This window comes from Netta rufina (genome assembly GCF_964035555.1).
Source record: "Netta rufina genome assembly, chromosome: Z".
NCBI lineage: Eukaryota > Metazoa > Chordata > Aves > Anseriformes > Anatidae > Netta > Netta rufina.
In genome coordinates, this window is record NC_140126.1 from 5414248 (window position 1) to 5437452 (window position 23205).

At 46.6% G+C, this 23205-nt stretch overlaps 2 protein-coding genes across 5 annotated transcripts in view; one reads left to right on the forward strand and one right to left on the reverse strand.

Annotated features, from left to right (window-relative positions):
* The window catches only part of UBAP1 (ubiquitin associated protein 1), a 35544-nt gene extending 22320 nt beyond the window's left edge, over window positions 1–13224 (forward strand). For 3 of the 4 annotated variants that reach the window (XM_084305507.1, XM_084305509.1, XM_084305508.1), the window contains 5 exons: window positions 1819–2748; window positions 7241–7276; window positions 7747–7944; window positions 9247–9348; window positions 11082–13224. In XM_084305507.1, coding sequence (XP_084161633.1) covers window positions 1819–2748; window positions 7241–7276; window positions 7747–7944; window positions 9247–9348; window positions 11082–11222 — 1407 coding nt within the window. In that variant the 3' untranslated portion in view covers window positions 11223–13224. The remainder of the gene's footprint in view (window positions 1–1818; window positions 2749–7240; window positions 7277–7746; window positions 7945–9246; window positions 9349–11081) is intronic. The other variant, XM_084305510.1, reaches the window with a different exon arrangement.
* A 3259-nt stretch (window positions 13225–16483) lies between these two features.
* KIF24 (kinesin family member 24) overlaps window positions 16484–23205 on the reverse strand; it is a 31416-nt gene continuing 24694 nt past the window's right edge. The window contains exons 12-14 of the mRNA XM_084305432.1: window positions 20735–23158; window positions 18943–19036; window positions 16484–16667 (exon numbers count right to left, since the gene is read on the reverse strand). Of these exons, the coding sequence (XP_084161558.1) occupies window positions 16527–16667; window positions 18943–19036; window positions 20735–23158 (2659 nt within the window). The 3' untranslated portion in view covers window positions 16484–16526. The remainder of the gene's footprint in view (window positions 16668–18942; window positions 19037–20734; window positions 23159–23205) is intronic.

Sequence of the window (23205 nt, forward strand, 5' to 3'; positions counted from 1 at the left end):
CAGCATAAATCCAATCTCCAAATGCAGGTTGTGATGCAGGAAATACAATTGAACTATAGTTTTCTCATTTGAATCTGTGATTCTCCTTGGGCTGCCCAGTTTGTTGACTTCAGCATCAGCTGTGACAGATTGCTGTGGACAGGTCTGATTTTTTTCTGCCCTGCCTATCTGCTGCAGAGCTGAATATCTGAATTTCCTGACATCATGGCTTGTTATTATAACCGTTAAGTGTTTGCCTGACTGATTGTCCCAATACACATACTTCCACCTAGTTAAGCTTGAGTAGGATTGCTGCATGAGGCTCTAATGTCCTGTGGCAGGTCTTGCTGTGCTATCCCTTTGTTTTCCAGCCAAGCTGGGGTTCAAATACAGTATGCCTGGTTAGATTGCAGTGCCTCGAATAAAATTATGTGATCACGTAAGCTAAGCCTTGCACAGTACTCTTTGGCTTTTTTACAGCTCTGGTGGGAGCTATTCAAAATGGTAAAAGTGCACAGAGGCTAAACTGATCAAAACCATGTACTTAGTATTTCGTGTTTATAAACACCGTGGTTGTGTGTGTATACAGCTGTGATAGCTCTGCTCAGATGGCAAGGAGTGTGGAATGGATAGTGCCCAGCACTTCTGCCAGTGAGTTGTGTTTCAAAATCACCTTGTTGATAAATTGTATATCCTATCTCTTAGAGCTAAATAAGGAAAGGGAAAACTACTTTGTGTAGAGTTGAGATGGGTCTCCAGGTTCTCTCTGGAGCCTGCTGTGGGATGGATAATGCAGTGTGGGTCCCAGAAAAGTCCAACAGAGGCTTAGCAAATCTTCCTGGCTTGTTGCTCTGTAGAGCTAGGATGTCTTATTACCCATTTGGTTATGTGACCTCATCCTGGCAAGCAGGCTGTAATTCTTGTGAGTCACAGGTAGGTTACACCCTGGGCTTAGCTTTGTAGGCTGTGTTCTGAGTGTTTTTCCATGACACGGAGGGCACTAAGGTCGTTTGGTCCTTGTAAGATACTAAAGCTTGACATATATTTATTGTGTTCAGAATTTTGTCCTCTCAGTCAGGCCACCACAGTGGCCTGCGTGCCTTTAGTGGGTAGCTTCTGTAAATGTCTTGTGTGCTAACCCAACCCTGAAGGAGCTGATGTCAAATGAGAAAAGCTTGTGGGGTCCAGTCAGTGCCAGTAACAGTGGCAAAAACAGCTACTACTGGAAGTTATTGTCAGAGTAGCCAGCACATCCCCTTACATACCATTAGCACAGGTATGAGAATGCTGATACCTCTCCACCCAGTGGGTCTAAAACTAGCGTGCAGTCCGTTAGGAATCTTTTAGGGAAAACTGATAAATACCTTACTGGTCTTTGGATGCAAAAATTACTCTGCTGTAGTCTTGAATCCTAGTTCAGTGGTGTCAGATCTGAGTGTGACTGTCCATCACGTGTGACATCGCTGTCACTGACACTTCAGGCTTCCACTGACTGCATCTATTTTATTGTTGGAAGAGGGGGAGGGAGTTGTGAAACTGATCTTGTGATCATCAGTAGCTCTAAACTAAACTAAGTGTAGGATGGACACAAAATATGAGATTTTTGGTCCAGACTACAGCCAGATTTTGCTGCTAGAGGTAAAACGAACTACTGCTGGTGTCTCCTACTTCTGCCTTCCTGTGGGTTACAAAAGATGCTGTGAAAAAAAATTCTGTCCATGATGATTCATGTAGTTCTTGCTCTGTGTTACTTGTGTTACTTATGCTGTAAAGTAGTAGCTGTGATTCTTATAACTTGTCTTTATTTTTTTTCCTCTTTCCCTCTCTACCTCTGGTCAGTATGACTTCTCCCTGGAAAAGAAAACAATCGAGTGGGCTGAAGACATCAAAAAAATTCAAGCTGCCCAGAGAGAAGCTGAACGCAAGGCAGAAGAAGCAATAGCAAACTCAAAAGTAGCCCCAGAGGACAGCAACAGAATGGGGTTCTCAGAGGGACCTTGCCCTGAGGCCATGCCTCCTCCTATCAACCCCATCCTTGCTAGTCTGCAGCACAATAACATTCTTACTCCCACGCCAGCCGACAGCAGTGCTGTGAAGCAGAAAGTTCTTAGTCCACCTCGCCCCAAAGCAGACTTCAACCCAGCTGATTTTGAATGTGAAGAAGACCCATTTGACAAACTGGAATTAAAAACTATCGATGATAAGGAGGAGTTAAAAAACATTCTGGAAATCCACGTTGGTACTACTGGGCCGGTTGTTGCCCAGCTCTTAGATAGCAGTTTGCCCAAAGGAGGATCTGAGTCTGTGTTGCAAGATCAGGAGGTTCTGGCATCCATAGAAAGGGCCACGTTGGACTTCAAGCCCCTTCACAAACCCAATGGCTTTATCACTTTACCGCAGTTGGGAAACTGTGAAAAGATGTCCTTGTCTTCCAAAGTGTCCCTGTCCCCCATCACTTCAGTGAGCAATATCAAATCCCTGTCCTTTCCTAAACTTGACTCCGATGAGAGTGATCAAAAATCATCAAAGCTCATGAGCACTTTCCACAGCACTACCTGTCTCCGCAACGGCACTTTCCTCAGCTCTTTGCAGGCCTGTGCTCAGACTAAAGCCAGTGAACTGAACGGACACCATGTGGTTGGTCTGTCTGCTTTAAACGAGGACAGTGGCATGGAGACATCAACGTTATCCTCTTCGACCAGGCTGCCTTCCCTGGCTGTGTCAACAGTTTGTACGGAAGAAGAATCGTCTCAAAGCACAGTGACCACGGTAAACGCGCGGTGGATTAAAACGGGGCTTGTGGGGGAGATGTGGAGGTGTGGAGGCAAATGTTGATTCTAAAATGTCCCGTGGCTTTGTTTTTAGCTTCATCTAATGTGTGGCGTATAGATAGGGCAGATCATGTGCAGTAATTCTTTTATGTGGCAAATGGATCAGCCCAACAGGTCTTTGTGCTGGCAGTTGTGAACCTTAGACTGCTACTCACAGGCTGCTTCACCCTGCTCTGCCACATCTCTTAACTTGCAACCAATTCTGGTGACTTCTTCAGCTTCTCAGCTCTTGTTGTTCATAATAACAGTTAGCTCAAAAGGCATGCAGTTATGTATAAGATTTCTTCCATGATTTCTTACCTGTGAGGGTGGGAGAATTGCTTTTTGGATACCAAAAGCAATTTTGAAAATCATCTCAGACTTACAGATTTTGGTTGCTGTACAGCTCTGAGACAGGAGTTTGAAGCTTCATTGCTTCCAACTTGGAGCAAGTTCTGAGAGTGCTTTGGGGAAACCTAACTTCATGCCATCTGTTGTGGCTTTGTGAGTGGGAGTCCAGGCTTGAGTAAAATTTGTGCTTTTTTCCAAAGAACCTAAGATCTGGACACCAATACTCGTGAATTCTAATGAAAACTGCATAGCCAAATTGGCTCTAAAATCTGAGATTTGGAAGGCTTCTTCTGTCTGCAGAAGTGGTTCTGTGTTCTTGCTGGTGTACTCCAGGTTTTTGTGACACCATGTGCCCTAAACACAGTGACGGTCCTTCTCTTCCCACTGTCCTATCACCTCTTCTCAGGCTTAAGTATATACAGTGTTATTTGAGAAACACAATATTCTGGCAACTAGTGTATCCCTAGCACAGCAGAATAGGTGTTCATTGACTGCTAAACCAAACGCACCCAGTAAGCTTCGGCAGGAGCAGCGGTGTGCTGAGCAAATGCTTGCTGCTGTACCTCGCAGGCTTGAGGGGAGGTTGTGTCATTTTATGTGGCTCAGAGATGAAACCTTGAAGCATAACATCTCCAGGGATTAACGTGGGAGATCACTCACAGCTAGATAGGTGGGCTTTAAGATAGCCAAATTCTCACTCCAGGTGTTTAAATCTCTGCTAGGTTAAATCGTATTGAAGACCAAGAGGGGATATGTGTTCTCAAGAATGCTGTAAGGGAAGGTACAAAATGTTTTTAAGAACTAAAAAAGGAGTTACCAAATAGACTTACTAGGAAACATAATAAAGATCATCACTTGAAACTGTGTTTTGGAAGTAGCAAGCCAAGAAATAGGTGTGTTGACAGAACTAGTTCTTCCCATTGAAGTTCTAAGGCGTCTGAATATGCTTGTTTCCTATTTCCACGATAAGGTCCCAGTGGCTGGAAAAGGACAGCAGAGTTGCATGAAGTTGAAGTATAGGCAAGGACCGTAACAAAAATCCTCGCAGTATGAAAAGGATAGAGAAGGAAGTCAGAGTAACCCATGTGGCCACCAGAAGAAGGACACAGTCCTCCTACAGCAAGATTGCATGAGAAGAAGCCTGGTGATTTTATAAAGCTTCAGTACACTTCTGTCCCAGTGTGTTGCACAGTGCTGTTTACATACACATTTTTCCCTTCACAAGTTCAGAAATCATAACTTTGGATTTGGCGTTGCCACTGGAGCATGTTTTACCAGTGAATTGGATCTAAGGTTTTTTGGATGCTGTCGTGGTTCCGCTCGAGTGGGCAGCCGAGCTCCACCACAGCCGCTCTCTCACTCCCCCTCCTTAAAGAGGAATGGGGAGAAAATATGTGAAAAGGACTCAAGGGTTGAGATAAGGACGAGAAAATCACGCAATAATTATTGTAACGGGCAAAACAGACTCGGCATAAGGAGATAGTAAGATTTATTGCTCATTACTAACAAGCGAGAGAAGTGAGAAAACAAAGAAAAAAAAACAAAAGCACCTTCCCCCCCCATCCACCCTCTTCCACCTCCTCCCCCCGAGCGGCGCAGGGGAACGGGGAATGGGGGTTATGGTCAGTCTACAGCACTTCTTCTCTGCCGCTCCTTCTCGGTCACTCTCGTCCCCTGTGCTGTGGGGTCCCACCCACGGCATGCAGTCCTTGATGAACTGACCCAGCGTGGGCTTCCCACAGGCAGCAGCTCTTCCAGAACTGCTCCAGATATGGGTCCGTACCACGGATCCATCCCTCAGGAGAAAACTGCTCCAACCTGGCTCCCCTACGGGCAGCAGCTCCTGCCAGGTCACCTGCTCCTGCGTGGGCTCCTCTCCACGGGCTACAGGTCCGGCCCAGAATCTGCTCCGGCAGGGGTCTTCCACAGGCGGCAGCCTCCGTCGGTGCAGGGCCACCTGCTCCACCGTGGTCTCCTCCACGGGCTGCAGCGTGGAACCCTGCTCCACCATGGGCTGCAGGGGCACAGCCTGCTTCACCATGGTCCTCACCACAGGCCACAGGGGACTTCTGCTCCGGCGCCTGGAGCACCTCTCCCCCTCCCTCTACACTGACCTTGGTGCAAGGCTGTTCTCTCACTCCCGGCTGCTGTGTGGCGCAGCGTTTTTTCCCTGTCTTAAATATGCTCTCACAGAGGCACAAAACAACATCGCTTATTGGCTCGGATCTGGAAAACAATGGGGCCCTTCCCAAACATGGGGCAGCTTCTAGATCTTTCTCACAGAAACCACCCCTATGGCTCCCTGCTACCAAAACCTTGCCACGTAAACCCACTACAGATGCAAATAAACTTGTGATTTCTCTGCTGCGCTGATTCTGGCCTGGGTGATTCCCTTTTTCCTCGCGGTGTTTCTTGAAGCTTGCGGGTTTGCTTTTTGCAACTTTGGCGGAGGAATAAATGACTAGCGAAGAAATTAAACAGTTGTTTAGAGACCTGAATTTGTATGGCATGCCTTATTTGTGTAAATACCTGGTTATGGGAGGATGGATGGATGGACCTGATGGACCATTCCGAATGTACTGCTGCATTAACACAAAGTGCTAAGCACACCAGCCTGCAGGTGAAGCTCCCAGCTTGTTTACAAAGTCCCTAAAAGCAGGAACAGTGTGCAAGCATGGGCTGAAAGCACTGCACGCCTTCTCAAAAGGTACTGAATGAAGTATGCAGCCTTGAGTCTTAAGGGAGCACAGCTTCTGAGTGGCCAGCTCTGTCTCCTGCAATTCCTTTGGGTGCTTCTCTCCTCCACTGGAAGTCTTTGATCATGAGCATGGGTTATCAGGCTCAAGTAGATTGGGGAGCTGCTTTTCCATGGCTTGAATCCCTGGTGTCAGAAACAGTTTGGGTTCTTTTCGCTGTTGCATTAATAACAGAGCATCATTCATTTGGGGAATTTGATAGCCAGCTGATTTTAGACCCCTGTTTCACTGTATCCCATGTTCTAGTGCTTTATGCTCTGCCAAGAGTCTGGAGAAGGGTGTAATTTGAGGAGCTTTCAACTCCTCTTACCACCGTGAGGACAGGTTTTTAGGTAAACCAGTCCATCAGGCTGCATGGGATTTCTCAGGTGTTGTGTCCTAGAAGAAAAATGGAGTGGCAATGTACCTGTAGAACAAACCTCCTCACCTCCCCCAGTCCTTCTTGGGGCCCAAAGGACTTTCTGGAAGAAGTGGGCATGCTTTCAAGCAATTGATGGCTGAAAAAGTATTAAGAAAGGCCATGTCCTGAGGGTTTTGGTGAAAAGTGGTTTCTTTCAGCTTCTTCTAACTCTATTTAAGTCTTCCTGTGTTTTAAATGGATTAATTGAAACATGCAGACCTTGGGCAAAGTAAAGTAGAGCTGTTGGTTGGTTGTGCCCCTTGGCAGACCAGTTCTGCAGAAATGGAGCGGGTGTACAGCCCTGGCACTGCTGGGATCCCTCTCCAGGCTGTGTTGGAAACTGAACAGTCAGGACAGGGGAGGCCTCGTGTGCTACTGAAAATGGGTAATTTCTGTGCTGTCTGGGTGGAGCTTCCCAAAGTGGGTGCTGCTCCCCATTGCTGATTTTTCTCCTGCCAGATATTTTTAAAGAATAATTTAAGAGCCCAAGTTTGATACGAGTGATGTGAAACAGCCCTTTGAGGTGGCTACTTTAAGATTCCTCTTGAAGTAAGAGCAGTTGGCTCCTTTTCAACCCAGCAAAAAGCTTACTAAGGGAAAGCACAAAGTTTTACAGAGACAGGTGTTGTTAGCCCTGTGCTGGGGATGGGGCAGTGTTGGATGCTGGTGGAGCACCACGTGCATGTAGCCAGTGCGCCGTGTTGTCTATACACAGCACGTGAATGCAGTGCTCTGAGAGCAGAACAAACAAACCTTGTGATGACTATCTCACACCTACACACAGCTGCATAACTTCTGCATTTCATGGATTACCGATCAGGCCACAGGTCTCTGCAGTACGGTAGACACAGTCCCCAATCTTTTCCTTGAAACTTTTTTCCCCAGATGTAGCAAACTCTGCTTGTGTGTCATGTTCACCACCTCATTCCTGTGCTGTCCCACAGGTACACCCAGACAACAAGGAAACAGCAATGCCTACGGTAAGTTCCCACATTCCTGTGTGCTTGCACTGCCTGGTATTTGCAAAAAGCTGCTAAGGTGTTTCCAGAGGTAACATTCCTTCGAGTACAGAAAATCATAGGTGATGAGTGAACTGCAGGGTGAGGGAAGCAATCCCTTGCTTCATCCAAGGTTGTGTTTTCCCATATCATAAGGGCCTTTACTGTTGGAAGGCTTGGCTGTTAGAAAGCTTCAGTCCTGCCAGTAAGAGAGGGTGTACGGCAGGAAATATGGGTAATCAAATGTCTTGATGAGGGTAAAAAGGGTGTGGTGGGAGTCAGACTACCTAAAGTGCGTGTTTCCATCCTAACAGTGAGCATCTTCCCCAGCACAGCCTTGGAAGTCTCCAGTTAATGAATTTTGCTGGGTGTCCTAGTTCTGCAGTAGCCAGAAATGGGGACACGGATGCAAAAGATGACCGCCATCTAAGCCTCTGGGTTTTCCCTTGTAGGTAATGCACCAAAATTTCCCAGCGTCTCAAGTGCCCAATAACACCAGCTGTGCAAAGCGGCCGGGTGGCCCTGCTCCAGATGTACAGCAGGCCCTCTCTGCCAGCGAGAGGCAGTGCGTGGAGACCGTTGTCAACATGGGGTACTCGCCTGAGAACGTCCTGAAAGCCATGAAGAAGAAGGGACAGAACATAGACCAGGTGAGAGCTCTTGCAGGAAGAGAGAAACCTTTGAGCGGGCGCTGATTCTGCTGAGAAACAGACTGGGCTTTGCAAAATGTAGGGGGAGGGCACTTTATTCCAACGGTGGCTTGCAGAACAGCCCCAGAGGTTTTCACCTGGCACAAAAGGCTCCCCAAACCAAAGAGCATCTGCACAAGTTTCTGTTAAACTGCCTGAGGCAGCACAGTCTTCCTAGGAGCCACAAAACAGCCCAGAGGAAGCTTGGCATGGATCCATGCCTTCAGTGCTGCGTGACCAAAAAGCAAAGCGCCTTCCCTGTTCTGAGCACAAGGGGTTACTCTGCTGCTGCCTCCCCCTGCAGGGAGATGGGCCCCTGCGGGCTTACTGCAGCCCTGGAAGGCTCAGGAGGTACCAGTGACCGACTTTTTGCGTGCTCTGGCTATGGTGCTTCCTGCCATGTGTTGTTTCAAATGCTCGCTAAAACCAGGTCACGGAGCATAAAGCGTGGCGGGCTGAAGCGTGGCTCTGGGTCTTGGATCAGCTTCAAACAAAGCGATGTTTTGAAGACAGAGGAGCGTGGCCAGGCTTTCTGTGCTGGTCCTGTGCTCCCTGCACACTGCACAGAGCGTTGCCTTGGCAGGAGGAGCGTGCTGGTAGCTGCTGTGCTGTGCAGGATTTGGCTGCTGGTAGAGCTGCTCTGCTTGCCTGCTGCCTAAGAATCGAGAGCACTATCTCATTCCTAGCACTACCTTTCTCTTACCTGTCAGACTCTCACCCCCTACCTCTCTGAACTGAGAATGAATAAGAAATGTGGCAGCAATTTCTGGGTATGTGAGCTGGGATTTGCAGCTTGATCAGCAGTGTGCTGAGGTGATCTTAAGGAGCTGATTCATTCCAGATTGTGTTACCTCTTCTGGCTGAGAGGAAGCTAAAAGCTGGTGTAGCTTGGTTGCTGGACCTACAGTACCCCTTCAAAAACTCAGAATAAAAAATCTTAAATTAATCTGAATCTTAAATTTCTTTTAATCTTAATTTTCTGCCTCTGTAGTGATTCAGAATAGAAGGCTAGAGAAGGAAGGCCATTTGACTGGAGTGAAAGATGAAGCTGATGGGGAGAGCACAAAGACAGAAGGACTTGTTTGCTTTTTTTTGAGCAAGCTCTTGCATAAGGAGGGTCTCAAGATAGAGCAGGAAGAGCTTTGTCTCGGTTCCTGGTGAAGCCTGGGACGGAGTTGTGCTCAGTTCCTCTGCATGTACAGAGGTGTGTGACTGTGTGCTGTGAATGCAGCTCTGCAAACTTCTTTGTTTTGTTTCCTGCAGGTTTTGGATTACCTGTTTGCACATGGACAGCTTTGTGAGAAGGGCTTTGATCCACTTCTTGTTGAAGCAGCTTTGGAAATGCATCAGTGTTCAGAGGAGAAGGTGAGGGTGCCGTGTGCTCTGCAATAGTGAGAATGCGCCACAAAGGGGAATTCCAGCAGCAGTTCCTCTATGAAGTGGTTGGTGTAATTCTAGCTCCATGGTAGTGCTGCCTTGTCAAAACAGGCTGCCAAGGAACATCCTTGTGGTGATAAAGGGAGTATGTTAAAACAGATTTCTTCTGCATTGCTTTATGACCTGTACTTGCATGTGATTTTATGGGAATGATGTTTTTTTTTTAAAGACCCTGCTTAGTTTGATGGCAATGTTCCAACCACAGTGTCGTCTTTTGGGCAAGGTGCTTGGTACAGAGAGAGTTAACTTCAGAAGCAGGAAATTACAGCCAGGGCAAGCTGGAAGGATTTTGATGATAAATTTTCTCCACTGTGCAAAAAATGCACCTGCCCGGCAAATTCAGTTAGGGCTCTGTGTGAAAAAATCTGGTAAATACAGCTTTTGTGGGCCTGTTTTATAGTGTGGCTGCTTTGCCAGCACCAAAGGTACAGAGGCAGGAACAGAGGACAGCAGAACTGCTTTTTAGTGTATCCCAGCCTGTCGTGTGCTGAGTTATAACGGGAAATCTTTGGAGGTGCCATCCACCCACCCTCCCCCTGACATATGCATACAGCTCATGATGAGCTTGCAAACAGAGGAGCAGCAGTGTGAAGATAAGGGAAGTGACAGTGTTTTGGAAACACGTTTGCTGGTGGCTTAACCCCCAGCTGGAAATGACTGATCTCCTGGTTGTCTGTTTTAACCTGGTTTTCCCTTCTGGAGAGGAGGCACTGGAAGTAGCAGAGGGTTCATAACTGTTGGAGTTGATTTACTAGTTGTCCCTGTTTTTTCAGAGCTCTGGAAGGATTTATGTGATGTTGATAGCATAGCACATGGTGTTGTGGTGGATTTACCCTGCTGGGCAGCTGAACTCCACCACAACAGCACTCACTCCCCCTCCTTGAAAGAAGAGGGGGAGAAGAAAGTATCCTTCCCCTTTCCCAGCTTTTATTGCTGTGACATCCCATGCTATAGAATATCCCTTTGGTTTAGATCAGCTATGTAATGTTCCCTCCCCATCTCTTGCCTGCTGGCTTTTGGGGGCCTTGGAGGGAGTCCTGGTGCTGTGCCAGCACTGCTCAGGAGCAGACACAACACTGGTGTGACTCCACTGCTGTTCTAGTGACAAGTGCACAGCACAGCACTGTGTGGGTCACTGCAGGGAATGTTATATCCCAGACAGACCCAGTACAAATGTCCAGTAGTTTTTTTGTAATACCCCTGTTTTGCCCTAGATCTGAAGAGTCATTTGATAGCGAGGGCTGTTGTGCTGTTACCAAAGTCAAGGTAACTTGAAAAACTTTAGAGGCTGCTGGATGGGGAGCAAAGTGAATATTAATCAGCCTTTCTGGGAGTCTGAATGGGGACAGGCTGATCAGTTTCTACTGAGAGAGACTTCCCCAGACTAAGCTTTGGTGCTTTCACTGAAGAGGGTTTGGGAGATGCAGGACTGCAAATGCTGGGTACCGAAAGTGAGGTCCAAGGGCTGCTGCACGCAGAGCCCTGACGACTCTCTTTGGAGTGGATTTGCTTCAAACTGAGCATGTGTGGGCTGTGCACGGAAGTGGGATTGTCCCCATGGGGTGCCTGGTCACTGAAGACCATTTCTGTGCTAAACCCCAGCTCTGAGTAAGACTGAGCCCTGATCTTTTCTCTTACAAAGAATCGTCTGTCTCTTTCAGATCACAGAACTTCTCCAACTAATGAGTCAGTTTAAAGAAATGGGCTTTGAACTAAAAGACATTAAGGAGGTCTTATTATTACATAACAATGACCAACACAATGCTTTGGAAGATCTAATGGCCCGTGCAGGAGCCAGCTGAAAACACATTCCTGGGATCTCGGCGTGCCACGGAGCAGGACTAGCCCCGCCACCTCCGCATCCAATGTGACTTGCTCTCGGCAGGAAGGAGTCCGGCTTTTCACACCCATGGGAGAGTGACTGAGCAAGCCTACCTGCGTGCATCACTCCAGCATTTCTCTTTCCACTGGGAGCCAACTTTCTTTCTTAAATTAAATTTTTTAAGTGTCCTTTCCTAAGTTTCCTTTTTTCCAGCTTGGCCACGGAGAGTTTAAACTGCCCAGCCGCTACTGGAATTGTACATAGGCAGAGACCGGTGTGGTTGCCCCCACTGTTGTCCAACTGGAGTTGGACAGAAGAATTTGAAGTTGGTTCTGAAACCTAGGATGCTTTGGTTCTTTGAAGCTGCTTTCATGGTGTCTGCTTGTACTGAATTACTTGACTGTGTCACAGTCCAGATTAACTGGTTAAATTTGACCTTTAGTGCAATGGAATTTTATTTTTTTGGTTGAAAGTTAGCCTATAACTTAGTAAAAACACTGGTTCAGAAACTGTCGCTATGCATAAAGAGAAGCTGTTCCTCTTGTGTTTTTTTAACCCATGCATCCAATACTTCTGCCAGACACGAGCGTCCAATGCTGAGCGGTGCATAAGTTTGCTTGGAGCAGGTAAGCTGTGAACTCGACCTGGACCTGCCACTTCTGTTGGTTCTTGAACCCGAAGGCAGAGAGGTGGGGCTCAGTATTCTTAATCCCCCAGGCTTGTAGGATATTTAAGAAAATGTTCTGCTAGGAAATCAATCATCTTTTGTTTTAAATAATACTCGGTGTGATGCAGGAGGTTTCTTTCAAGCACTTTCTTTAAAACAAATATACTCACTGCATTAGTTCCATTTCCCACACTGCTGTAGAATTACATAATAACATCTAGTACTAGAAATCAGGTTTGGGGTTGTTTTTGGTAGTACCAAGTATTATGTTGTACATTGTTCAAGTTCTAAATACATAAAATATCATCAGTCTTGAGGAATCTTTAGAGTAATTTGCTAAATATTTTGATTCTGCAGAAGAACAACTAATAAAGCCCTCAAATGTAACTCCCAGTGTCATGGTTCCCATCTCTCATGCTCTTTGGCTTCAGCAGATGAAGAACTTGCTTGATCCCGCAAGCCCAGGTGCTGCCCATTCCTGTGGGCACACACGAACATGGTCTGCGTTGGGCAGAGCTACCCGAGCTGTCCAGGCAGGTGGCTGCAGTGGTGGAAGGTGCTGCTTTTTTTTTTATTATTACAAGAAAAAAAAAAGCCTAGGGATCCAAATTCATTTTAGAGCATGGAGCTGGGAGCATCGGACTTTGGGAGGGGAAGACAGCTCGGCTCCTTGCCTTAGGTCAGATTTTTCAGTAGGAGGTTTTATAGTTCATCAGGACCCTGAAGGAGATGGCATCAGCCTGTGTTACGCTATTAACTTTGTACAGCCAGAACATCTCCTCTGGGGCCGGCGTTAACTCCTGGAGTTCTGTGAGGAGGACAACAATGTTAATTACATACCTTTATTTAAAACAAAATGATGTTGAGGAGGGACGCAGCTGCAAGTATCTTAAGAGATCTGGAGATGAATGATGAGCAGGACCAGGGCAGACTTCCTTGCGTTGTATCCTGTAGCACCAAGCTTCACCAGCTTCCAGTGCTGGGGCTGAGAAAAGCTTGTCCAAGAAGAACGTTCACCAGCTGATGGTCAGCAATTAATGTCTAGTTTGGGCTGCTTCTGGGGGCTCGGGTTAATCAGGTGCCCAGCTTTCCTTCCCAGGTGGGAAATGTGACAGTGTGAAACAAGGAAATGGAGCTCTGATCAGTCAGAGAAGCTGGAAAACAATAAACCTGCTTTACTGTTACTGCTGTGAGCGTGTGGTTGTGTTGCTTGTTTCTGAGAGTTAATATCCATACAGTTTCCTGTCTGGTACTAGGCAGTCCTGAACAGACCTACTTCGACCAAACCTCTGAATAAAATCATCTGTTTGGTTAATGTGAGTTAACTTTTGTTTGGGGATGAGGCTGGGTTCTCTTTTCCTTCTAGGTGGTGAGAAGACGACTGTTCCTGGTCAGTCTTGAGACCTGTACTTTCCTTTGGGTTCTCAAATCAGCAGACTGACTGACGTACCTAGTAGATGGCACTCGGGTATCTTAGCTTTGCCAGAGGCTGTTCTGCCTCTGCGCTAGCTGAATGCCGAGGTCTGGGTGTTGGGATGAGGAGTGTAGAGGCAAAGCAGAAACTGCTGCCTGCTGGGCTCTGCCAGACCCTGTGCACCTGGGAGCTGGAGAGCGAGCTGCTGAAATGTGGAACAACAGGCTGGGGGCCATGGGCATTGTGCAGATTCCCTACCCTTGCTGATCTTTTACAATCAAGCATTTAGTCATTTTGATCACATTTACTTTAGAACAGATTTTACCAGAGCTCTGTAGTAAATTGAATTTTATTTTAAATAATGTAAACTAGTCAAATAAAACATCAAGCTTGTACCATGAACATTAATAGTCTTTGTTGCACTTGCATACAAAAGTGAATCCATTTTACTCCCATATTTATTGGATTATACAGGGCCAGTCCCTCAAAAATCTTCTGAGAAGACTGCTGTAGCAACAACACAAACAAAATTCACATACATTCTCCACGTTGAAAAGAAAACCATTTGTTTCAGGTGTCAGTGCAAGCAGCTGGGAGGGGATGACACTTTCAAACACTTAGCACACCTTCACACAAGAGTTAAAGCAGCATCTAGGTAACAACCTGAAGAGTGGAGAGAAAAACACTACCCCTTGCAATAACAGTGCTGGTTGTTTCCGATGCAGGCTGCGAGCCCAGCTTTGGTATCTCCTGGGCATGCAGCAGTTCAACAGTGTCAGTAGCCCTGTTACTGCTAAGGGTAGGTGAATTTTCACAGCCAGAGCTGCTTTTATTTTAGTAGAGCCTCACATGCAGCAGGGGACACACTGCTCTGAGAACAGGTTGATGATAAAATCTTGTATCAAACAAGGTACAACCTCATGGGTTACCTGGGTGGCTCCCATCTAAAAAAAGACTTCTTGTTTTACATTGTTTTTTTTTTTTTTTTTTTTTTTTTTTTTTTTTTTTGGTGTTCCTAGCCATTCTGTGAGGGATCAAGCAGTTCCTGCTCTGGGGACTTGCACTGGGGCTCAGATTTGCCAGGCTTGCTCATGTTTTTTAGGGCAGACCAACAGGAACTGCACTTCAGTTTGTTAGCTGGTTTAACTCAGATTTCCTCTGCTGATGGAAATTTTTGGTCATTCATCTGTCTTGTTTCAGCTCTTCTGAAAGCACCAAGGTTAGGACATGGCACTATGGTGCTGTGTGAACGGTTCTCCCGTGGTGCTGCTTTAGGGATGACCAGCTTAGGTAAGAGATGGGGAAAGACTGAATGTACTTCTGCTGAGCTCCTCTTTAAATCCTCTGCTGGGTTAAATTACAATCACTCCCCCGTCCCAAATGTCAAAGTACACGGAGGGAAAGTTTTCCCTGTCTTTCCACCCAGCTAGCACTGTGCTGCTGGCACCACCTCTCACTTTCTCGTGACCTGTGTGCACATCCTGCGGTCCCACCTTTTCCTCAGCTCCAAGCTAACTCATGAAAGTGCTCAGCAGCTCTGTGATTGTTCTGTGTGCTCTCTGAGCAAGGGCTATGGGAACTACTGCAAGTACTCACATCTAGTTTTGCTTTCAGAAGGCAGGAGGACTAACCAGCTGCCATGTCTTCTCCTCACCTTGTGCAGGGGAAACTGTCCCTGTCTCCAGGAGGATGAGGCACTGAGGCTGAAGAGCCTTGCTCCTGAATGCCTCATTTCTCTAAGCAAATGAATCTTCTTAAAATGGGACTGGGAGGCCTTGCTTCAGGCGTGACTTGCTGGTGGATTGGAGCTGGGACACAGGAACCATCTTGAGGTCTCTAAACTCACAGCCTGGTTACATCTCAGGAGCAAGAGGGACTAAATACCCTCCCTCAAGAATCAGAGCCCTGATGTAGGACTTTCTTCCTCAGTTACAGCTGTCACTCCTTCCCTTGCACTCCTGTTCCCCAGGGCTATGCTGTGTGACATTCCTTGCATCCAAAAATCAACCCAGAGAGCTGTGTAACTGCGACCGCTGCACTGCTGCTGCCAAACCTGGCTCGTGGGGGGTAGCTGTAGGAGCAGGCGGTGAAATTTGCAGCTGGTCAGACAAAGCATTCCATTACCCTTAGCATTTGTGGCTATTGAACTACCACAGCCATTACCAAGGAAACGCTGAGATGGCTGAGTATGTTGTGGCAGCCCTAATTTTGGAGTGGGAGCACTTGCGGAGCGTTGTTTTAGCCGAGCGTGTTTCATGGTCTCTTGTGGCTTCAGCAAGTGGGCTTATTCTGTGGTTCAGCAGCAAGCAGCAGCAGAGATCTTGCATGGTTCCAGCTTTGTTCTGTAGTTCTGGTCTCAACTACCAGGTTGGTGTAATGGCACTGTCAGCTTCTTAACTCCCACTGCCTATAACTGCACCCTTCTGATGTGACAAATCAGTTGTCAACGCAGACCATGGCCACTCTGCAGCTGAGCAGAGCTCAGACATGGCTTGCAGAAGGAGAGCTTTTGTCTTCCTTCTCTTGGCACCAGTGAAAACAATGAGCTCATTAACACGCTAGATGAACCTGTGGTACAAAGTCCCTTGTACATAAGCCTCCTACTCAGCCGCTCGTTACTTGTGACTTCAGTGATCTCTTTCAGCAGGTCTGAGCGTTAGTCCCACGCAAAGAACTCCAGTGGCCTTCCTTCTGAAAGCCCAGAACTTCACATCCTGCCTTGATTTTCATTTACTTTTGGTCTAGTTAGTGTACTTAAGCTGTTTCTTCACTTCTGTTTGCAAACACTTTTCTGGATTGCTTTTGAACATTTTTGTCCAGACCTGAGTCTGGCTTCAAAGTGTTTTTTTTTTTTTTTTTCCCCTCATTTTCTTAGCAGCACAGAAGTGCCTCTAACGTGAAAAGCTGCTGTGAGTACTGTGGACAGGACTGCCTGCCTCTTGGTGAGATATTTAAGCACTGCTGAGTTGTTATTCTTAAGAAAGTGTCTTATTGGTATTAAGGAAATACAAATCTCACGTTGCCAAGTAATCATCTCTTATTTACTCAGAATTCTTTCCATCGTTAGCTAAAATATGCACTAATCACAAACCATCAAACCAAAAGCTAGCCCCTTCCCACCCACGCTCTGCAGCACCCAGTGTGGTGAAACACTCGCTGGCTGTTTCCAAAACTGTTCTTGTGCGTGTGTAAGCACAGCAGGTCTAAACTGGTGGAGGTGTTTGCAGGGATGTGTCAGCGCTAGGAGAGGCTAAATAGAGCTGAAGCTGGGCTCGCATGGTTTGGATGCATTTCGACTTCAGTACTAGGATTTCATCTAGCTTGGTGACGAAATTCTGAAAATCCTGGGAAGGAAGGCAAAAGGAAAGTTTAGGGAACAACAGGAGCAGAAGGTTGGAGACATTCAGCGTTATTTTATATACTGCAGCAGTACAAAAACCCATGTTTTCCAAGCTATAGTAAATTTATTTAGTGTTTCCTTCTTGAAGCCCTGACCCTTATAGACAGCAAAGCTTAATACCTCTAAATACTGAGGTTAACTTATTACTCTCCTTTTTTTTTCTTTATTTTTTTTTATTCTGTTGGTGAAATTAGAGCTACTATGCTGGTTTCAGAAAAAATGCATAAGGCTCCTGCTATCACCTTTCTACACAGGTTAGCTTTTAAAGGGTTAGGTATAGAGACTGGAGATCTGATGTACAGTTTTACAACGTACTGAGCTGTGTTCCAGACACTTCTTGTGTTGCATTTAACAGTCACAAAGATAAATGGTGAGCTGGGCACCTCACTGATCGACATAATAACCCATTTTATGGAGAAATGCGAGGGAAGGGATTATTTCGCATCAGCTCACAGGGCTTGTCCAAATGCTGCCTGGCTACAGGTCTGCCAGACTGCACATGAGAAACAGCAGCTGTGCATAGCCCAGGCCAAGTGGAACCTCACCTTCCATCATGACCTGCCATACTGTTGGATAAAATGTGATCTAAAACTCTGATTACAATGAAGTGGATGCAGTTATTTTTAAGTAGGTCTTGTGTTAATAATTGCTCTGGTCTCCAGCTGAGAGAAGAGCTCGGTACATTTATTCACAGGTCAGTAGCTAAGAAGTTGGAAAGTGTCAGTATCCTTGGGGCTAGGTGCTGCAACTGCTACCACACGAAAATTAATCATTCACAAGCTCATTTGGCAGAACTCCAGCTATCTCATGCATTGTATCTTTGTCCTGCATGGACATCAGCACTAATGAAGACTAGCCCAGCTGCCCTAGCTTATGTTTCTTAAGCACTTTAAACACTGTATGGTTCAGTGTGTGGCTGGTCTTGGCAGGAATCTCTCCTGCAGCCACAGTTTCACGGCTGGAGAAGTTGCAACCATCTGAAAGTGGAAGGAGAGAAACTGATATGGGAAGTCCAAGCTAACTGCACTGTCCAAAGCAAGGTCATGCTGTAGTGTTAAGTTATTCACCCACTGCTGGGAGGCCTGGCATGTCAGAATTGTCAGAACTGTCAGAATTCTGTTGTCCAGAAAATTATTGCTTGCTACAAGGGGCAAATAATAGCAGCGTGTGACTAATAATTAGCAAGAAAAAATCTCAGATACAATAAAATAAGAATTAAAAAAAAAGGTTGCTTTTTATCATAGCATTCTCTGCCACAAAACTAATGCAGCTTATGGCTCTTATACTGCTTTGTGAACTTGTGCATTATCTGGTAATACAGTGCATGCAGCTGGAAGTCACAGCAGATAAACCACGGGGTGGCTCCAGTCTGAATTCCCTGAGGCAAGAGTCTCTGTAGCTGTACTGCAAATCTGAACTGTGATAGCAATTAAAGTGGTTGTGATAATGTAATGCACTAACATAATTTGGCTTTATTGATAAGATGAGGGAACAGGGAAGGCAGGAGGTTCTCACTGAGATGAGCTGGGTGAGAGTTAAGACTTGTCACACAGCTGTGACATGCAACTGTTAGGATGCAGGAGAAACTAAGAACTGGCTGGTGCTGGGGCTGTGCAGATGCCAGGCTTGAGGTCCAGCCTTTACCAATGTAATCCAAGACACAGACAAGCTAAGGAATGTTTGAGTGACATAAATTAAGAGCCTGTGAGGACACAAGTCACAGCAGATTGAGCACTAGAGGGAGTGGGGCCAGGCACAGCTGCAGTTTGATAAGCAAGGGACTCCCAGGAGGAAGAGGCCATGTGGCACACCACCACCAGTTGTGCCATCCCAGTGTCATGCTTCACAGGTGTGCTGGTTTCTCCTGTATTGACTTACTTGGTCCAGCCTGAAAGGAGAAAAACTCCACCTGACGAGGTGCCCGGATGGGTATGGTCTGGCACCAATACCCCAAGATAAGACAAAGCTGTCTTATCAGAGACGAGCAGTTCAGAGTTGGGCTATCAGACTCCTTCTCCCCCAGGAACCAGGCGCTACGTGGGCTGGCAAAGACACGTCAGGCACTGGAAGTGAGCGGCCTCTGCTAGGACTCTGGGAGGCACCAGAGAATGAGTGGAGGAACTGACCAGGCATGTCACTTCACTAATTCAAGTTAATGATCTCTAAAATCAATTTATGCAAGTTCAACTGGCAATGAAATCTTCGTCTAAACCACTTACCGTTGCTGACATCTGATTTATCAAGCACTCTTCCTTGAAGCACAAGGATGCCATTTCATCCAGCTGCTGCCGATGGGCCCGAATCATAGCCTGTCTGGTTAAGATAAAATATATCCTTGGTTACACAGCCTGCTGTGCTACCTTTAATTGCTACCGAGCTCCAATTAGCTTTTAAGAAGGAGGAAAACCCAGAGTAAGCCTTGCTTAAAACCCAGAGTGAGCCTGCGGTCCCTGGCATTCAGGAGGTAAGTGAGGCGATTCTCCCCTCTGCTCTGCTCTCCAAGTACTAAGATGAGGGGAAATAGCCTCAAGTTGTGCCAGGGGAGATTTAGGCTGGAGATGAGGAGAAAATTCTTTACTGAAAGGGTTGGTGGCATTGGAACAGGCTGCCCAGGGACATGGTTGAGTCACCACCCCTGGAGGTCCTGAAGAAACATGTACATTCAGAACTTAGTACCATAGGTTACTGGCGAAATTTAGTACTAGCTTAAAGGTTGGACTAGTTGATCTTAGATGTCTTTCCCAACCTCAATGATTCTTTGATTCTCATGAGACCCCTCCCCCTGGAGCACTGTGTTCAGCTCTGGGGCCCCCAGTATAAGGAGGACACAGAGCTGTTAGAGAAAATCTAAAGTTCCCCAAGGATGCTCAGAGGGCTGAAGCAGCTCTCCTGTGGAGACAGGCTGAGGGAGCTGGGGGTGTTCAGCCTGCAGGAGAGAAGGCTCCAGGAGACCTCACTGCAGCCTTCCAGTGCCTAAAGGGGCCTACAGGAAAGCTGGGGAGAGACTCTGTCAGGAGGTTGAGTGATAAGACATGGGAAATGGCTTTAAACTAAAAGAGGGGAGATTTAGATTAGATGTTAGGAGGAAATTCCTCACTCAGAGGCTGGTGAGGCCCTGGCCCAGGCTGCCCAGAGGAGCTGTGGCTGCCCCATCCCTGGCAGTGCTCAAGGCCAGGCTGGATGGGGCTTTGGGCAGCCTGGGCTGGGGGGAGGTGTCCCTGCCCATGGCAGGGGGGTGGAATTAGGTGGTGTGTAAGGTCCCTTCCAACCCCAACCATCCTGGGATTCTATGAAGTGCACACCAGTGCTCCTTGAAGAGCAGTGGACTGTGCTGGTTCTGGGTCAGGAAGGCCTTGCTGACTGAGGAGTGCATCTTGGTGCTGCTTTTTACCACAGGGAAATGGAGCAGCAAAAGATGTCTGGTAAGACTGTGAGGTTGTAAGCTATTTTGGTGAAAAACAGGCATGGTGGGAAGGTAGTGCTCCTGTCCCTCTCTGTAAGTTCCTCTGGCCAACAATGTATTTTCTGTCCTGTGAATGCAAGCCAGTCCTCAGGAGCTGACAGAGGCAGCTCTATATCCAGATCTTCAGTGCCTGACTAGCTGCCCTAGCTGTTTTCCTTTCTGCACAGATGCAACAGCTATCACCTGCTTTTTGATGAGGGGTTTTGATATATTTTAGGTACTTTACAGCTTACAGGAACCAATTAGTTACTGAGAATTTCAGCTTATGATATAATATTAATTCCTGTAACATTATCTTAGGAAACTCTAATAGAATAATTGGCTTCCTGTGAGATTTTAAAATATCACTAAATAACAGGCAATTATATATTTATACAAGATAATGAGTATAAATCATCATTAATCTCATTAAATAATTATTTCATAGATTGATTTCCCATCAGTTTTTAAAGTGCATATGAGCATGATACACAAATAAGGGCAGATCTACCCAGTATGTCTAGATTTTCTAAGCTTCGTGAGAAACTTTAGCGAAGAGCAAGACTTACTGTGCCTTTTCTAGGGCCTCCTTCTGCCATTTTCCCACCTCAGATACACCACTCGGAGAGCTGACGTTGGAGGGACTGTTTGCATTTGCTAATGGCTTAGTATCTTTGGTTGCAGATCCTGAATCTGCAACGAAAGCCTCTTGTGTAAAAATAGTCTGCATCAATTTGCACTTAAGCAACCCTATTTCCTCACTGCTGAAGGATGACTTGGCTGGCTCTTCAGAATGACTGAGGTCCTCGTTCCTCAGTCCTGACTTGCGCTGCAGCAGGCTGCTTTCTTGAGAGTGGGACTGGACTGCATAATCTGTATTTCCCACAGTGAGTAAACATGATGCACCTGAAAAAAAGCTCTTTTCAGGTATCTCAGCATTTCTTTCCCAAGGCTCAACATTCAGTCCTTGATTTGAGTTCGGTTTTCCTGAATTAATGGTATTCCCTTTAACATCAGCGTCAGGCTGTCTGCCATCTGTGTACTCCTTGCACTTTTTGTTACCAAGAAACAAAGCACCCTCTCTCTCTCCCCTGGATTCTGTGCATTCAGCTGTGGATGCTTCTGCCAGGTCATTTCCAATGAGGGAGCTGGGAACGACTCCTGGATTTGATGAACCTGAGCGCAGAAGGCAGCAGCACGGCTTCACACCACAGCAGCCAGGAGAGAGCCACCTGTCCCCTGCCTGCGGGCAGCGCTGCAGGGCGCAGTGTCTTCCACCACGACGCACTTGCTCGCCCAGCTCCAGCATGCTGTCTGTCAGAGCTCTGCTTCTGGTGCACTGCCAGGCCTCCTCCTCAAACCTCTTCTGGGGCCTGTGTATGCTCCTGCCCAACAGCTGTTTCACACGGGGGGACTTTTCTTGGTTAGAAGAAACGTTTTCTGCATCCGCTGTTTCCTCATAGTCAAGAAGGGGTACCGGGAGAGGAGCCACAAGCTCAGGTGTGAATTCTGAGGAACAACTGGGAGATCCACAACAGTTAACATCATTTTTTCTAGCTTTCCATTTAATGTCTCCTGCAACGGCAGCCTGTCCATCCAGAGCAGATTCCTCCTTCTCCTCACGCTGGTGAAGAATCTCTTTGCACTCTGGTGTTCCTGATTTCAATACAGGGGAAGAATATGAGTTTGAAGTATCCTTTTCTGGAGTCAAGGTGACTTCACTGGAGTAAACTGAACACCTGTGTTTGGATTTGTATTGTTTGTCATCAGCCAGGAAATCTTGGCTATTTTTCCAGTTACAAGCAGAATCTTCTTGTAAGCAGCAAGGTTTTTCCGCAGTATTGCTTGAGGAGGACTCCATAGCTAAGTCATAGCTCCAGTCTGATGGAGTTTTGCTGCAGCCTGCATTTTTAATGGATTCCTCCATCTTTGGGCTGCCCTCGCTACAATCCCAGCTGTTGTCTAGTTCATGTTCTTGCGAGTGCATTGCATATTTAAAAAATAAATCCTGTCGCTTTTGACCTTTTTGCTCTTCCTCAGTTCCTTGTTCTCTTTGATGAAGGAAAAATGAATGTTTACTGCATTTGTTGGTGTTTCTTCTCTTCACATTGTTTTGACTGCAGACAGGTGAGAAAGAATCTTCACTGAAATCACTGTCATCAAGATCTTCCAGCTGCATCCCCTCTTTGCTCTGTGCTTCTGTGGGCGTAAGGCTCAGCTCCTGCTTCACTTCAATTTCCTGGGGCTTATATTGTGTTAAAAACCTCTCCAGAGGCTGGTAGTTCAGTTTGTGCTGTAGAATAGGTGGCTGCTGAAATTGCTGGTGATAAAGGCGTAAATGTTCCTCCCTTTCCTTCTGAAATGGAGACAGATTTGTCCAGGTTTCAACGCACGGTTTAGCAAAGGTGTTTCCCCATTCCTGCCTGCTGTCAGAAGGCAGATTTCCATCTCCAAAGGAAAAATCATCTCTAGAAACAAGCTGTTTCTGCACAGGTTGCACTGTCTGGACTTTTAGGCACTGGACAGGTGGTCTGTCTTGCATGTACTTATCTCTTTGGCCACTCTCTTTTGTTTCTGCTGTACCAGTGTTTCTGATGACAAAATCCTTCGCAGTGGGGTTCTTTTCAGAGTAGGGGGACAGATCATCAGTTTTCTTCTTCAGGGGATGTCCTATCCGTAAGAATCCCTTAACTGGACTAGTGTGGTGGAACCACAGTGAGCTGGGACTTCCTTTGTAGGCATGTCCTTTGTTGACTCCCCTGGGGGTAGAGGTAAAAGAGACACTGGGTGGCTGGAGCGCTGCAGGACACGTCTTTGTTTTTGTAGCACTCGAAGGGTGCTGGAGACCTAGCTTTACTTTCTTTGGAGAGCTCTTTTCACCAGGTGGCAGAGAGGGAGAGTTTTGGACACGTTTTGGAGATACGTTTCCAGCTGTCCGACGTCTGTTTGTGACAGGGGTAGAACATTTAATCCCTTTCTTCAGCTCTTTAACCCTGTAAAATGAGATTGGCTTGAGATGTCATGCTTTCAGATAAATAAC